General features: G+C 34.1%; 1 protein-coding gene across 3 annotated transcripts in view; it reads left to right on the top strand.

Moving 5' to 3' along the window:
* NFAT5 (nuclear factor of activated T cells 5) overlaps positions 1-15,722 on the top strand; it is a 136,312-nt gene that overhangs the window by 47,365 nt on the left and 73,225 nt on the right. For 2 of the 3 annotated variants that reach the window (XM_027847646.1, XM_027847645.1), the window contains exon 2: positions 9,321-9,446. In XM_027847646.1, coding sequence (XP_027703447.1) covers positions 9,321-9,446 — 126 coding nt within the window. Of the gene's footprint in view, positions 1-9,320; positions 9,447-15,722 lie in introns of those variants that run through there. The other variant, XM_027847647.1, reaches the window with a different exon arrangement.

Here is a 15,722-nt window from a genome sequence, read left to right as displayed (position 1 = left end):
ACAAAAGTTGAATGACTACTTGTTGGGTCCATTATGAAGGGGATTCTTTCCCAGTTATGAGTTGATCATGATGTCCCTTCTAGGACTGAAATTTTGTGATTTCTTAGTGTTTGAGTCAGCAGAGTGGTCAAGTGGTTTTATCAGTGTAATGAAGTAAGTCAGTGAATGGAGTTTCACCAATATATCTGTGTTTTGACTAAAGCCTTAAACAATGTGCAATGGATAGGTATTTTCCAAATATGTTCTTCTTTTAGAAATTACTTTGTGACTCTTTGTCTGACATAGACCCAAAACTAAATTGTTTATATTCTCTTATTTCATGGCATTGGGAACTATTAAGCTATCAGTTTCTTTGTGGATTGAGAAGATAAATTGCTCTAAAATATACTTTTGCTGATTTGATTTTATTTAAGCTCACTTGATTTTTAAAATATATACATGTATAAATATATATGTAGATATACATATATATGTAGATATACATATATAAAATATATATGTAGATATACATATATACATATATATTTTTAATTTTAAAGTATTTTATTAACACATCACATTGAATAGTATTGTTTTTCAAATATGAGTTGACTATAGGGTGTTGTTATTGAAAGTGAAGCCGAATTCGCCAGATTCTTTGAGGATAAAAATTTCAAGTATTTGATAATAATATTACATGGGCTTTTGAAAAAGAACTCTTAAGTTAAATATTTATGGTGAATGAAAATGATACAAAATAGATTTATTCTAACTTTAAATGTCCTTCATGAACTTTTTTCCTCTCACTATCCACATCAAAGTTAGGAAGAACATCTTAAGTTGCTAGATTGAAAGAATCAGTATTTGGCAAAAGAGTTATATTCTATATTTCAGTTTACCTCTTTTTAATTATATTATATCATATCATATATAGACAATGATATTTTTAGGTTATCATATTTTATTGAATATTTGGCAATTCACTTAAACTTTATGCCTTGACAATGGGCATATTATTTGAATATTAAAGGCCATTAAAAGAAAAGCTTTTTATTGTTTTTTTTTGTATTACTAATATTTGTATTTCTTCTGCCCCCTTAGCCCCAGAAATCTCTTGAAACAAAGATTAAAAGGAAACAAGAAGAAGAAGGGGAAAAATTACAAAACCAATCAACACATTGACAAAAATTGATGTTATATATAATTTGCCACACCCATAGAAACCTACCTCTGCAAAGGAATGGGTGGTGTCTTCTTATGTCTCTTCTTTGGGGCCCAGCTTTTTTTTTTTTTTTAAATAATTTTACACCATTGTTTTGATTGCTTTGTGGTGATTCTTTCCATTTACATTGTTATAGTCATTGTTTTTCTACTTCTGCTTATTTCACTTTGTATCAGTTCGTATGTCTTCTTGTGCTTCTCTGTGTCCATCATATTCATAAATTTTTATAGAACAGCAATATTCTGTTACATTTATTTACTATAACTTGTTTGACCATTCCCTAATTGATGGGGCATCCACTTTGTTTCAAGTTCTTTGCTACCACAAAAAATGCTTCTCTAAATATATTTCTGTCCTCCTTGGGGCATATGATTGGCAGTGGAATCTATGGGTCAAAAGGTATGAATATTTAGTCCATCAGTGAAGCACCTACTTCTACAATGCTTCCTGCTAAATGCTGGGAATTACAAAGAAAGGCCAAAGACAGTCCCTTAAGGATCTTACAGTTTAATTTGGTAACTTAATTTGTACAATTCCAGATTGCTTTCCAGAATGATTGAACCAATTTTCAGCTTCATCAACAATGCATTAGTATATCTTTTTCTATAACTTTTACGATATTGATCATGTCTTTTGTCATCTTTGCCAGTTGGATGGGTATGAGTAGAAACCTCAAGATTGTTTTGATTTACATTGGTTAGTGATTTAGAGCTTTCTTTTATATGGTTGTTAATGGTTTGTAATTCTTTTGAGAACTGTTTGTTCATATTCTTTGACCATTCATCTGTTAAGGAATGGCTTTTGATCTTACATATTTATATTAGTAATCTCTATATTTCCAATATCCCTTATCAGAGATATTTGATACAAAGTTTTTTTTTTTCTACAGTCAGCTGCTTCCAGAAGGCCTCTTCTAATAGATTTTACTGCCCAGAGGATATTTTAAATAATCAGTAATAGTTTTTTATTTTGGAGAAATAAAATTCCTATGAAAGTACAAAAGCTGGTACTATGAAAAGGGCATCAGTAGTTGTAGGTTTTATTATGTAAGTTTAATTTTTTAAAGAGGTGTATTCTCTAGTCTGAGATATAAAAATTAATTTACTTTAGTACTTTGGATCCATGATTTCATGGGAACTGCCTACACCTAATAGAGAGCTGTGAAGTAATAAGGAAGACCTGAGTTAAAGTCCCAACTCTACCCATGTTGACTCTGTCACCTTGGGCAAATAATTTAATGTAAGATCGTAAGTTGTAGAACAGGTGTCAGTTTGCATCAGTGGAGAGTTTCATATCACAGAGGAAAATGTGTGGTGTTGATTGGCCCCACCCACCCCCCTCCAAAAAAATTCCCCAGATTTTCAGTCTGTACAGATCACAATTTCTCCTTACCTCATCCTCATTAATTCTTGTCCATATCTTTCCACATATACTTAATAAAGGTTCTACTCAAGATATTTGAAACATTCTTTTCATTTTCAGTATTGAGTGGTACTAACATATTCACTTAGTCTGGATATTTATTATCCTTTATTTTTAATATTACTGCCAAACTTTCTTTTCTTGTCATGTATTTTCTTGTTTAAGTTCTTTTTAAGTTACTTCTTGAATCCAGGTTATATTTGGTGACATGATTCAGTCTTCTTAGGCTTTTTCCTATTGCCATTTAGATTATTTTTATTTTAGTTCTTTTAAAGTCATGGGAAAAGCATCCAGATTGGATCAATATAGAGTGAGAGGAAATCTGTGCTGGAGGCAATACAACTTTGAGGTCATTGAGAAACCCATTTAGAAGATATCTAAAGGAAGAGAAGATACCAGAGAAGTTAAAAAAAACTTTTTTGGACCCAATTGATTAAAAGAAGAAGAAAAAGTATCCCAGGAAACATCAGCAACTATCAGCCTTTATTCCTACTCTCTGATCTATATAAAATCTTTATGAGTCATCTGTATGTAAATTGAGGGCATCCTTTAATGAGGGTACTAGTAGAAACAGCAGGCTTTTGAAAATGATTATCAACAGTGGGACATATCTTTACCATCTTATAAATGACTGAAAATTTTAAAAAATGTAATTTTCCATTATACTTATTGTTTGTTGATTATGAAAAAGCACTGGATGTGGTAGAACAAAATGTTATTTTATAGTTCCTTTTACAGTGTCTCTTATCTACATATCAAGATCATTCAAGATTCTTTGGAAAATGTTGTAACAGAAATTACTTTGTTTAGTAATTTTCTAGTAATCATCAGGTGAGATATAGAACAAGGAAATATGCTTATAAAAATTATTCACCACTGTGCTAGAGAAAATCAAGTCCAGGTCAAGGAAGGATTTTTAGATGGTAAGATATACCCATTTATGGATGATGTTAATTTTTTTAAAGCTTCAAGATATTGCAGAGTGTCCTAGAAGAATTCTGTAATCACTGAAAGGAGTTTGTAAAAACCAAGTGGATAAAGAGTATCTCTTCCTCATATTTCAATGTATAACAATTTGGATGGACATCCTTGAGAGTTGGGATTCTTGATGACTCATGAACTTGTTTTTAATATTTTTGAGAACTATTTCAATTTCCTTCATAATCCTTTGTATTTTATTTTATGCATTTAAAAACATCCTGAGAAGGGGTCCATAGCTTTTGCTGGACTGCCAAAGGATACACACACACACACACACACACACACACACACACACACACAGAAAATGACACCAATAAAAAGGTTAAGTATCTCCATTAAAGAGCTTGTCCAACAATATGTATATTTGCAATAGTACAGATGGACAGTGAGCTGGGGCCAAAGTTTAAAAAGAAGAGCAAAGTGGGCTGGATTGCTTTTGAGAAATTACAAAACATTTTGTTGATTTCCATGCTTCCCATGGAAACAAAGGCTCATCTTTTTAATACTAATATTTTACTGTTATTGCCATATGGAAACAAGTCCTGGAATACCACTGCCTCTGAAGAACTAAAGATGAGCATCACGCAGAGAGCAATGGAAAGTCACACAAGGTGTGAGAGCAGGCTACATAATATAACCAAAAAGGAACCCTGAAGAAGAGCAAGAGTAAAAAAATGTTATCATTGCATTATATGGACAGGAAAAGAATATGGGTTGGTCACATTATGAAAATGAGAAAGACCTCTAGCATGTTGGGGAAATGAACACCCTCTGGTGAACACTTGGGAGGACTTCTGGGTCATTCTGTGTGTGTGTGTGTGTGTGTGTGTATGTGTGTGTTTGTGTGTACAGTTGTATTCCACATTAAGACTATAGGCTCTTTGAGAGTAGGAATTGTTTCATTCATTTTATTTGTATCCTCAGTACCTAGCACATAGTAGGCACTCTATTAATGCTCAGTTAATTCTCTCTCCATAACATTTCTTGCATTCTTCCCTTCCTTTATAGTCTTCTTGCCACAATCCTAGTATAGATGCCCTCCTTTATTACCTGGTTAGTCTGTTTTACTTGTCTCCTAACGAGGTGTTCCTGCCTTCCATCTGTCCTTTATAGCTCTGCCAGTTATTCCTCTGCCCAGAAATCTTCAATGGTTAGCTAGTGTCTACCCAGTAAGGTACCACTCTACCTTATTAGCCATATTTCGTTTTATTCACCATTTACACACACTGTACTTCTGCAAATGTGTTCTCTTCTTTGCCCCTAAGCATATCCTGTGCTTTGTTGCCTTTTTTATTTTGCTCACTCTATTTCCAGTTCCTGGAATGTTTTGTTCTCTCCCTTTTTGATTGTTGATTTTTACAAGTCTTTTAAAACTTAAATGCCATCTCTTCTATGAAACCTTCCCTTTATTCACTTCTCTAAGGAGATTGTGTTTTTAGATTTTCTAGGAATTACGTATTCCTTTTTAGCCTGTCCTCTTACCTCCCCCTACCCCAACTCTTTCACTGAGCAAACGCAAGGGACTTGCAAAAATGAGAATCAAAAATTTTGATTTTATGGATCACTGTGGCTAAAAGTATTTATCACTTGTTGCCAGCCTCCTCATGATGAGCCTTTTCCCGAGTAGTTTATGGTCTGTCTGGGCCCATGTCCAGTGCCTTTTCATCTTATTAGAACCTGCCAAGAGCTTTAGTTCAGTTGACACGGCCTTTGTGAACCTAGGTTTGCCACAAGCCTTTCCACCTCAGTGTGAGGCATGAGAATAGGACTTTTGTGAAGTAACAATTAACACCTAAAAACTACAGGCACTTACTGACTTGAGAACATCCTGTACATGTGTAGAGCCATCTTGTACCTTGTTAAGGGGTTTGTAGTTGTTAGCAATGATAAATGAATTTCCTCTTCTGCTGGCTGACCATGGTAGGGAGGGTAAGGGAGTTCTATTCCCAGTTAGTGCCCAACGGCCCAAAATGAAATTGGAAGTATTTTTTTTTCTGAAAGAAACAATATCTAGTAACTATTGTATGGAACTATCACCTCCTTTCTTTTTCCTTGTTAAATTACCTCTTGTACTCTTTCTCAGGGAATTCTTATTCATATATACATATGTAACTTTTTCCTTTAAAAGTATCTTTTGTTTCTCTTCAAACATTTTAAACTAATAATTTTTTTATTTTTAGGCAATTGGGGTTAAATGACTTGCCCAGGGTCACACAGCTAGTGTCAAGTGTTTGGGCTGAGGTTGGATTTGAACTCAGGTCCTCCTGACTTCAGGGCTGGTGCTTTATCCACTGCGCCACCTAGCTGCTCCCAACTAATTACTTTTTAAAATAGATTTTTATTGATGTCCTTTTTCTTTTTTTTCCATCACCTAGATTTCCTCATTTACCTTTCTCTTCAAGAGAGCCATCCTGTATAACAGAGAATTTTTTATAAGAAAAAGAAGCGGAGAAAATTTTTTTTTTTTTTTTTTAGCAAAACCAATCAATATATCAAATAAATCTGACATTATATCCCACTCCTCTGGGTCTGTCATCACTGCAAAGGAGCGGGGAAGAAGTATTTACTTCTATCTCTTCTTTGGGGCCAACCTTGTTGTTGGCAATTTTGTAACATTGTTAATGGCCATCACATTTATTAGCAGTATCAAGTAATAAACAAATAGTAGTAAATGTTTTTAAAAGGTATAGACCATGACTGGGCTTACAGCCACCTCTATGCCCTGGGAGTGGCTGATTTAATTTCACTTTTACCAACTGCCACACATCGGTAGTCCTTCCTGGTCTCAGCTCCAGTCCACTTCTTCACATCAGACTTCTTTATTCTTTCTCTCAGGTTCACAAATTCATTTGCTTGCTTCTCATTCTTGCTTTCCATTCACCTTGTTATTCCCTCAAGCTAAGATTCTTTATTTCTTGTCATCTTTACTTCAAAGCTTCTGTTAAGAATCGTTTGCACTCATTGCTTGTTTCCTTACTGTATACTGACTTTTGCCACATTCATTTTCTATTATTTTGCCATTATTGTAGTCATTATGTAAATAATATTAGATTATTACATTCGTATACCACAATTTGTTAAGCTTTTCCTTAGTCAATGGCCATCTATTTTGTTTCTAGTTCTTTGGTATTACAAAAAAGTGCTACTATAAATACATATATATATATATATATGTTTAGTGACCTCCTTGATGATAATATCCCTCCTTGGATATACTCCCAAGGGAGTGAGAGAGAGAGAGAGAGAGAGAGATAAAGACAGAGACAGAGAGACAGAAAGAGACCGAGCGGGATGGGTGTGAGTGTGATAAGCAGCTTAGGTAGTGCAGTGGATAGCTAGTGTGCAGCTAGGAAGACCTGAGTTCAAATGTGACCTCAGATCCTTACTGGTTGTGTGGCCATGGGCAAGTCACTTACTCTCTGTTTTCCTCAGTTTCCTCACCTTTAAGATGGAAACAATAATACTACTTCGCAGCGTTGTTGTGAGGATCAAAAGAGTATTTGTATAGTAGTTAGCAATGTGCTTGGTACATAGTAGCTGCTATATAAATACTAGGTAATATATTCCTAGTTGGGAATGCTGAATCAGAAAACAATTCATTTACTTGCTAAGTGTAATGACAATTTAATATATAAGATCATTTGTAAACTCTTTTAAAGAAGTATGATAAAAGATTGTGAGCAACATTATTTCAACGAATCCCCCCCCCCCCCGAAAATAACAACCACAACAACAAAAACCAAAAACCAAAAACTACAGAGCAAAGTAGTAGGGTGTAAAATCAATTTAGTGAGAACTTGGCAAGAGACTCAAATACACAAAGTCATCCTGGGAGCATTTAAGGATGAAATTGGAAAGAAGACAACAAACAGAAGAAGGATGGAAAAGATTTGCAAAGATTTTTATTAAAAAAAGACAAACAACCTGTTGACTCTCAAGGAAAGTAGGACTGTTGCAATTGACTTCTAATATCACCATCCTAGATATGCTTATAGAAGAGGTAGAAATGACATTAAAAGAAACAAAATTGGTTAAAAAGATGTACAACTATATATTGGGAATATTAATATTGTTCTTTTTATGAGAGATACTTAGGAATATTAATTAGGTATCTGCTGAGGAGTCTCTCAGATTAGTGAGATTTATTGAGGTATTTAGGTGGCACAGTGAATAGATTGTTGGATATAGAATCAGGAAAATGAGTTTAAAAATGCTTCAGTAGAAAGTAGTTGGACAGAAACTAGGCCTAGCCAGCATCTCACACCATATACCAAGAAAAGATCAAAAATGGGTACATGATTTAGACATAAAGGGTGATATCATTAGCAAATTAAAGGAGCATGGGGGAAAAAAATGCCTGTCAGATCTATGGATGAAGAAAGAGTTTATGATCAAACAAAAAGAGAGAAGATCACAGGAGGTAAAATGGATACTTTTAAATTAAAAAGTTTTTGCACCAACAAAACCAATGCAGCCAAAATTAGAAGGAAAACAGGAAATTGGGGGGGAAATTTTACAGCAAGTTTCTCTCATAAAGGTTTTATTTTGCAAATATATAGGAAACTAAGCCAAATTTAAAAAATAAGAGCCATTACACAGTTGATAAATGGTCAAAGGATGTATGTGTGTACACATACGGCAATATTGTAACAATAATCAACTATGAAAGACTTAGCTACTGTGGTTAATACAGTGATCCATGACAATTCCCAAGGACTCATGATGAACAATGCTATCTACCTCCAGAGAGAGAACTGATAAACCCTGAGTGCAGATTAAAGCATTTTTTTTTCACTTTCATTCTTTTTCTTTTTGGCAACATAATTAATGTAGAAATATATTTTGCATAACTTCACATGTATATTGGGTATCATATTGCTTACCTTCTCAGTGGGTGGGGAAGGTACCTGAGGGAGGGAGAGAATTTGGAACTCAAAATAAAAATGAATGAAAAAAGAAATATTGTCCGTTCCTTCATCTGTTGTGTGTGTGTATTTTTTTTAAAGGCCTCAGACTAGTTGTGTGACCTTGGGCAAGACATTGGCCTCTCCAAACCTCAATTTCCTCATCTGTAAAAGAGGGATAATAGTACCTACCTCAAAAGGTTGTTGTGAGGATCAAATGAGTTAACATATGTAAAGTGCGTTGCAAATGTTAAAGCACTACATAAATGCTAAGTATTATTTGTTTAGATTATGTTGGTTGATTTTATTTTTTAATAATTTTATTATCAATATAATCTCAGCAAATAAGAAGTGAAATGAGGAATGAGACCCCAAATTAAATAAAATGATAAACTCCAAACTATTTACATTTTGATAAAAGAAAAAATTTAAACTTAAAAAAAAATTATTTCCTCTTATCTCCACTTCTGAGTTTGTACTCATAAAGCTTGTTTGCTTTTTTCGTACAGCTGTAATCAGTGTATTTGACTGCCCAGTTATGCTTTCTTTGCATCACTTCGTATGCTTTCCCATACTTCTTATTTTTAAACATTTGAAATTTTATGTCATAATAGCATATTTGATTGCATTGTTATAGCATAATTCCGCTATTTTCCATTCACATAAGTTGCTTCTAGTTTTCTGCCTTTACCAATAAAGATACTGACTATTTTTGTATAAGTAAAGGACTTTCCCCCTGTTTACTGTTACCTTTAAGATATAGTCTTGTTGATTTAATAATTTAATTGCTTCTTCTGCTTTTCTTTTTCCAGAATCTGTCTATGATCTTCTCCCAAAGGAGTTACAGTTACCTCCATCTAGAGAAACATCTGTAGCATCCATGAGTCAGACAAGTGGCGGTGAGGCAGGCTCGCCTCCTCCAGCTGTAGTTGCTGCTGGTATGCATTTCATTTTATTTTATTGAAGAAACCTGTAAGTTTTGTACACTATGCTGCCCCACATGAACAGTGCTGGCAAAGTTTGGATCAAAAAGATCATGGAGAATAACTGAGGGTTCATTTTAGAAGGTTTTTAACTTGTATTTTTTGCCGTATAATTTTTTTTACCTCATCTGCTTGATGTAAATGATATACTGTTATGAGCAAGCAGTTGTTGTTTAAAACATAAGTGCTTAAAACAGTGCCTGACACATCCTAAGCACTTGATAAATGCTTGTTGACTGACATCAATCACATTGTCTTTTCTATAAATGACATTGTCTGTAACAGATTCTGTCTTCAAGTATGGGAACCAATTTGAAGATAACTGTAACTGCACACAAAGGTTAAATTCCAAGCTATGGATAGAAAATGGTGTTTGAGACTGTATTTTTTGTTTTTTGACAATGATACTCTTTGTTAGCTTAAAAGAGAACATATATATTATTTTGCATGACCTGGAGAAGTGCTCAGGGTTAAAAAACTCAAATCTCTTTCTTTTTGTAGCATGTTACTATAACCTTTTCATTGCATATTAAAATGTGTGTGTAACTCAGGGTAGCATGACTTCATACTCACTGGATTCAGATTGAAATAATTGGAGAGTTAAATGTAAGACTTGTACAAATATATAATGCACTTGAAATTCACTTAGTTTATATTTTATACTGAGCTTCCAGATCATATGCTTTAAATATAAATAAAAAACTCCTACTGGTCTCTTATTTTTGGCACAAAATTTCAATTCATATTTGAATAAAAGATTGAGGGCAGACAACAAACAATGATAAAGATTTGTCTAGCAAAGTTAGTATGTGGATTCTCTTCATAGTATGTTGCTTTACATAGCTTTGATTCAACTTTAGTAAGGCTGAGATCAAGTGGTTTTGATTTATAAAAGTTAAAGCAATACATATACTTGAGGTTTATGTGTCTCTCCTCATGGATTAAGGTTTCTCATGTAATCGAGTTCCTCTGGTCTTTAAAATGGTCTTTGAAGTCCATCAGAGGGAAGTATTTTTAATAGATTTTGCTAGTTTGGAAAGAAGAGAACAAGGAAGCAGAAAGTTGCTTTGCAAATGGGATGCTACTGATGTTCTACAGCTTTTTGATGTGGTTTTTAAATGTATTTACCTTGTACACAAAAGCCTTCCACTGATCTGTGTAGTGCAGTAAACAGACTTCCTGGTTGGGATCACAAAAACTTTAAATATGGCAAAGAAACTTTACAGCACTGCTCACTGTTCATGTGTTGTCAGGCATTTTCTAACAGATTCTGTGGATTTAATTGTGTGCCATCAAACTTTTTAGTAATTAGACTTATAAGATGATACTGGTGAAGCAATATCCACTGGATTCTAAAATTTCTTTGAATACCTTTTCAGAAACATAGGTATTTTAATAGAATAATTAAAATTGTATTGGGTCAGAAAATATTAAAAAAATCACCAAAATTTTGTTAATGGTGTCATATTAAATCCACAGGTAGAAATGACTAACTGATTTCTTTTATATCTTTTGAGACTGTTTTCAAAGATATGAGTTTGACTAGAGCTAAAAGTCTGTTTCCTCTATGCTTTTTGGCATAAATTTATATATATATAATATATGTATATATTATATATGTATATATATACATATATACACACACATATATAATATATATACATATATATGTAAAATTGCTTTTAAAAGCTAAATAAATGGTGTTTTTGGTTAAAAGCTATCTTCCTTTCCAAAAACCCCCATATATTTCAGTTTCCATTTTAGAAGGCTTTATTAAAAAATAAAATTAAATGAGTCTTGAATTTAGATCTTGGGGTCCTCTATCTAGAACTGGAAGGGACCTCAGAGAATGACTTCTTTCAATTAACTCATTTTATAAGTGAAGGAGCCTAGTTCCAGTGAGGTTATAAGTGACTTGGCCAGGGTAATAGAGGTAGCAAGAATCCAAGTTGAGCTTTGAACCCCCATGTCCTCTGGCTTTAGAGCCAATGTTCTTTCTATTGTTGTGCCACTCTACTTTCTACAATTTGAAACACTTCTTATGACAGTTAATAAGATGTCGATTTTCTCAAGTTGTACAGAAAAAAAATTTCTCCAAGCAAGATTAAAGCCAAGTCATAGATAGTAAGAGATTTGAACTAAAGGAAGCATGCTGAATTGTAAAGAACAAAAGTAGTAAGTTCTTCATTATAAAGATGATCAGAAGACTAGAAAGAAAACCATTCCAGTACAGCTGTATTCAGGATTATTTGTTCTGTTTGATTTAATTTTTTTAAACTTAATCTGTTTTATTCTAAAATTCTAGTATGCTATTGGTAAAAAAGTAAAAAAAAAACAACCATAGTTAACACTATCAATTTTCAATGTAGATGAGCTACATTAAACTGGATGTTATTCTTTTTAAGAGTTAATATAAATATCATTTGATTACCATTTGTGTTTGAAGTGATAGTAATTGTACCCTTTAGTGTTAACTGTGTTACCAGAAGGGTAAATTATAGTGCCAACTTGATTTTCCTCATTTTATTTATCATTTGTCTGGTATTTTTTCTATCCCTAAGATAGGATGTCTAGGAAAAGTGAGATTAATTTAGATATAAGTTTGTTGAGCCATTGTTAAATAATCATTCTAGTCAAAGGAAGATGCTTGATACTATAAATTCTTGGAGAGTTTTGAAGGAGCAATATTGTATGCAATCATGTACAAGAGCCTAGTGGGAACAGACTTCTAGTTTTGCCATAAAGATTTTACTTCACAAATGCTGTTAGATTAACTTTTAAAATCTTGATGTATGGATGTGGATGACCTTATTTTGTTATTTGATTATTAAATAGACAATGTATTTCTCAGATTCACCAATACAGATTTTTTTTCCTCACATAGTGCTGATAGGATGCTAATCCGCAACCCAGAATATTATGCTAAATGTTGTGGAATGAAGTTAACTTGTTAAGACCTTCTTTAGCTTTTTGTGTTTTCATGACAAAGGAGCTATAGGAATTGGAATACATTGGAATAAGCAGAAGCCTTAGATATAACAATTTTGAATAGTTCTGTGGTTTATTAATAATTAAAATAGTTGATCCCCTCTCCTAAAAAGAAAAATAAAAGAAAACAGCCCCTGTTCTGAAGTTTACAGTGTTGAAGGTGAGGGGCATGGATAAGACAATTTCATAAATAACTCTACTGCATATTATGATGAGTGCAAAAAAGAGATCTAATCATTGTGTTAAGAATGATTAGAGGAGAACACTTAGAGCTCTGGGCTCAGGCAAAGCTTCGTGAAATAGGTGGCACCTGAGTTTGCCCTAGAAAGAAGGGAGGGATTTCCAGTAGGTAGAGATGGGGAGAGATCCATTCTTGGAATGGCATATGTGAAAGCATAGTCATTAGCATAAATGGTGAGATTGGAGATCTATGTATAGTCCAGTTTTAACTAGAGTATGGAATGTATATACAGTAGTATTTGAAAAACAAAAATACAGACCACTCTGTTATCTTTGCCAAGAAAACTCCAAATGGACTCACAAAGAGTCAGACATACCTGAAATGACTGAACAACAACAAATACAGTGGTATGCTGTAAGATGGGAAAAGTAGGTTGGAACCAGATTGTGAGGGGTTTTGAATGTCATTTAAGGAGTTGGTATTATATAAACAGTTGGGAGTTACTAAAGGTTTTGAAAGTTACTTTGACAGTCATATGAAAGATGGATTAGAGAGGGGAGAGAGCCAGGAGATAGGAAAACCAATTAAGAAACTTCCAATAGTTGGGGAAACTAAGTGGGAAATGATGATCTGCACTACAGTGATTACAGACAGAGACTAATAGTGACATTGATAGCTCACATTTATATAAGGTTTATGGTTCAGTAGTTGCTTTCCTCAAGACAAACTAGTGAGGTAAATAGTGAAGAGATTACCTTTATTTTGCAGAGGAGAAACCTGAGAGTGATGTTGGTTAAACAGCAGGGCTAATGTTTTGAAGGCAGTACTTGACTTTGCCTTTTAACTTAAAGACACAGTGCAATTTCAAGAATTCTTTGTTTCCTTTAAGGCTTGGCTCAGGTGCCACTATCTACATGAAGCCTTTCCTTATTACTCCCACCTCCATCTATTTTGTATAGTTACTTCTGTTTATCCTGGAAAGGTAGCATGGCATAGTGGATAGAAAGCTGGTGTCAAATCCTGCCTCTGCCTCATACTAGCTCTGTGACCCTGGGCAAATCACTTCACTTCAATACCCTAGGCAGATCTCTTAAGACTATGTAAGTCGGGGCAGCTAGGTGGTGCAGTGGAGAGAGCACCAGCCCTGGAGTCAGGAGGACCTGAGTTCAAATCCGGCCTCAGACACATAATACTTCCTGGCTGTGTGACTCTGGGCAAGTCACTTAACCCCAATTGCCTCACCAAAAAAAAAAAAAAAAGACTATGTAAGTTGCAGTGGTGTCAGTCTGCATTAGTAGAGAGATTTTCCTCGTTCAAAAATTCCCTTGACCAATGAAATGATAGGCCCATTTCTTAGACCTTTTATGTAACATGTGCTTACTATATACCAGGCACTGATTCCCACAACAACTCCAGGAGGAAGGCACTATTATGATCCCCACTTCTGAGTCGAGGAAATTGAGGCAGATAGCGGTTAAGTAACTTGTCCAGGGTCACACAGCTAGTAAGTGTCTGAGGTCACATTTGAACTCGGGTCTTCCTCACTCCTGGCCCTGCTTTATCCATTGCTCCATCTAGCTGGTCCAATATACTAGGTACAGTATTCTAGTTAAGTTGTCATAGCAGTTGTTTAAAGCTTTCTTGTATAAACACCCATAAAACAGATGTAGAAAAAAAGGCACCTTTATTGAATGACTGAGTGGATAACACTAACAAAAACAATTTGGGGCAGCATGGCTTAGTGACAGTAGAGTGCTGGCCCCAAAGTCAGGAGAATCTGAGTTCAAATGTGGCCTCAGACACTAACTAACTATGTGATTTTGGTGGGCAAGTCACTTAACACTGTTTGCCTCACTGTTTCATTTGTAAAATGAACTGGAGAAGGAAATGACAAATAACTCCAGTATCTTTGCCAAGAAAAAACCTCAGTTGGGGTCAAGAAGAGTCCAACATGACTGAAACTCCTCAACAACAAAAATTCAATGACTTTATAAAGAAATAATCTATATGACAACATAATTACTGTGACTGTTGGATAGTACATAGAAATAATGATTTTTGTCTTATTACAATTAGTTTTATAGAGTAATACATTTGTAAAAGCCAGGCACATGGTAACAGCTGTTTTTTATAATAAAAGACCCTGATTGAGTGCCATTTATTTTAGGGGAAATCAGATAGGTGAACTGAGCTTCTTACCTTGATTAGTAATTATCCTTCAGTTTCCTCAATTCTAATTACCTCAAGCTACCAAAATTAAAAAAAGAAAACAGTTAAACTCCCAAACTATTCACCTACAAAAAAAACCTGTGTACACAGTGAGCCTAATGATCAGGTAACTGAAACAAGGTAAAGATGTAAACTGCTGTTTTCTTCTTTCCTTACGGGACTAAAAACACTTTTACTTGATGATTCACTAAAAGTGAGCTTTAGCACTTTGTTTAATGGCTAGATCCTATAGAGTCAGACTCTATGATTTGTGCTAGTGTCTTTATTTGATGAAATTGTACAACAGCAAGAAATCTATTATAATGCAATTACATGTCTATTAGAAAGCATTTATATTTGAGTTAATTTTGATTTTTCCTTCTTTGAATAGACTAATTCTGGGTAGATTTTATTTAACTTTGGAAATTAATTGAAGATTGGTAAAGCATATTTTGAGAACCATGGTGTTTTTTTTCCTTCATAAAATACATGTTACTTCCTATTCTCCAAAATTAAACCTGAAGACTATCAGGGAATCAATGTTTGATCATAGGTGCAAATTTCCATTTGACCTGTGTCTCAAATACAGGTCAAATTTCAACAACAGATACAGGTCAAATCTTAACAACAAATAGATGATTTTTTTAGAAAATTATTTATTCATTCATAAACATTTACTATCTCTTAGACAATAAATATTCAGCACAGAAAGTAGAGTAACTCTCAGAACCATTAGAGATGGCAAGGTCTGCCAAAGGGAAGTAGTGTTCTACCATGGAAAGAACACTGATTCTGGAATCAGAAGACATGGGTTCAAATCCCACTTCAGTAACTTACTATGACGTAGCCTTGGG

This window comes from Vombatus ursinus, unplaced genomic scaffold (assembly GCF_900497805.2).
Source record: "Vombatus ursinus unplaced genomic scaffold, bare-nosed wombat genome assembly UNPS02005286.1, whole genome shotgun sequence".
Lineage (NCBI taxonomy): Eukaryota > Metazoa > Chordata > Mammalia > Diprotodontia > Vombatidae > Vombatus > Vombatus ursinus.
Note: the sequence above shows the minus strand (reverse complement) of the source record. Positions and strands in the feature narration are given on the sequence as shown.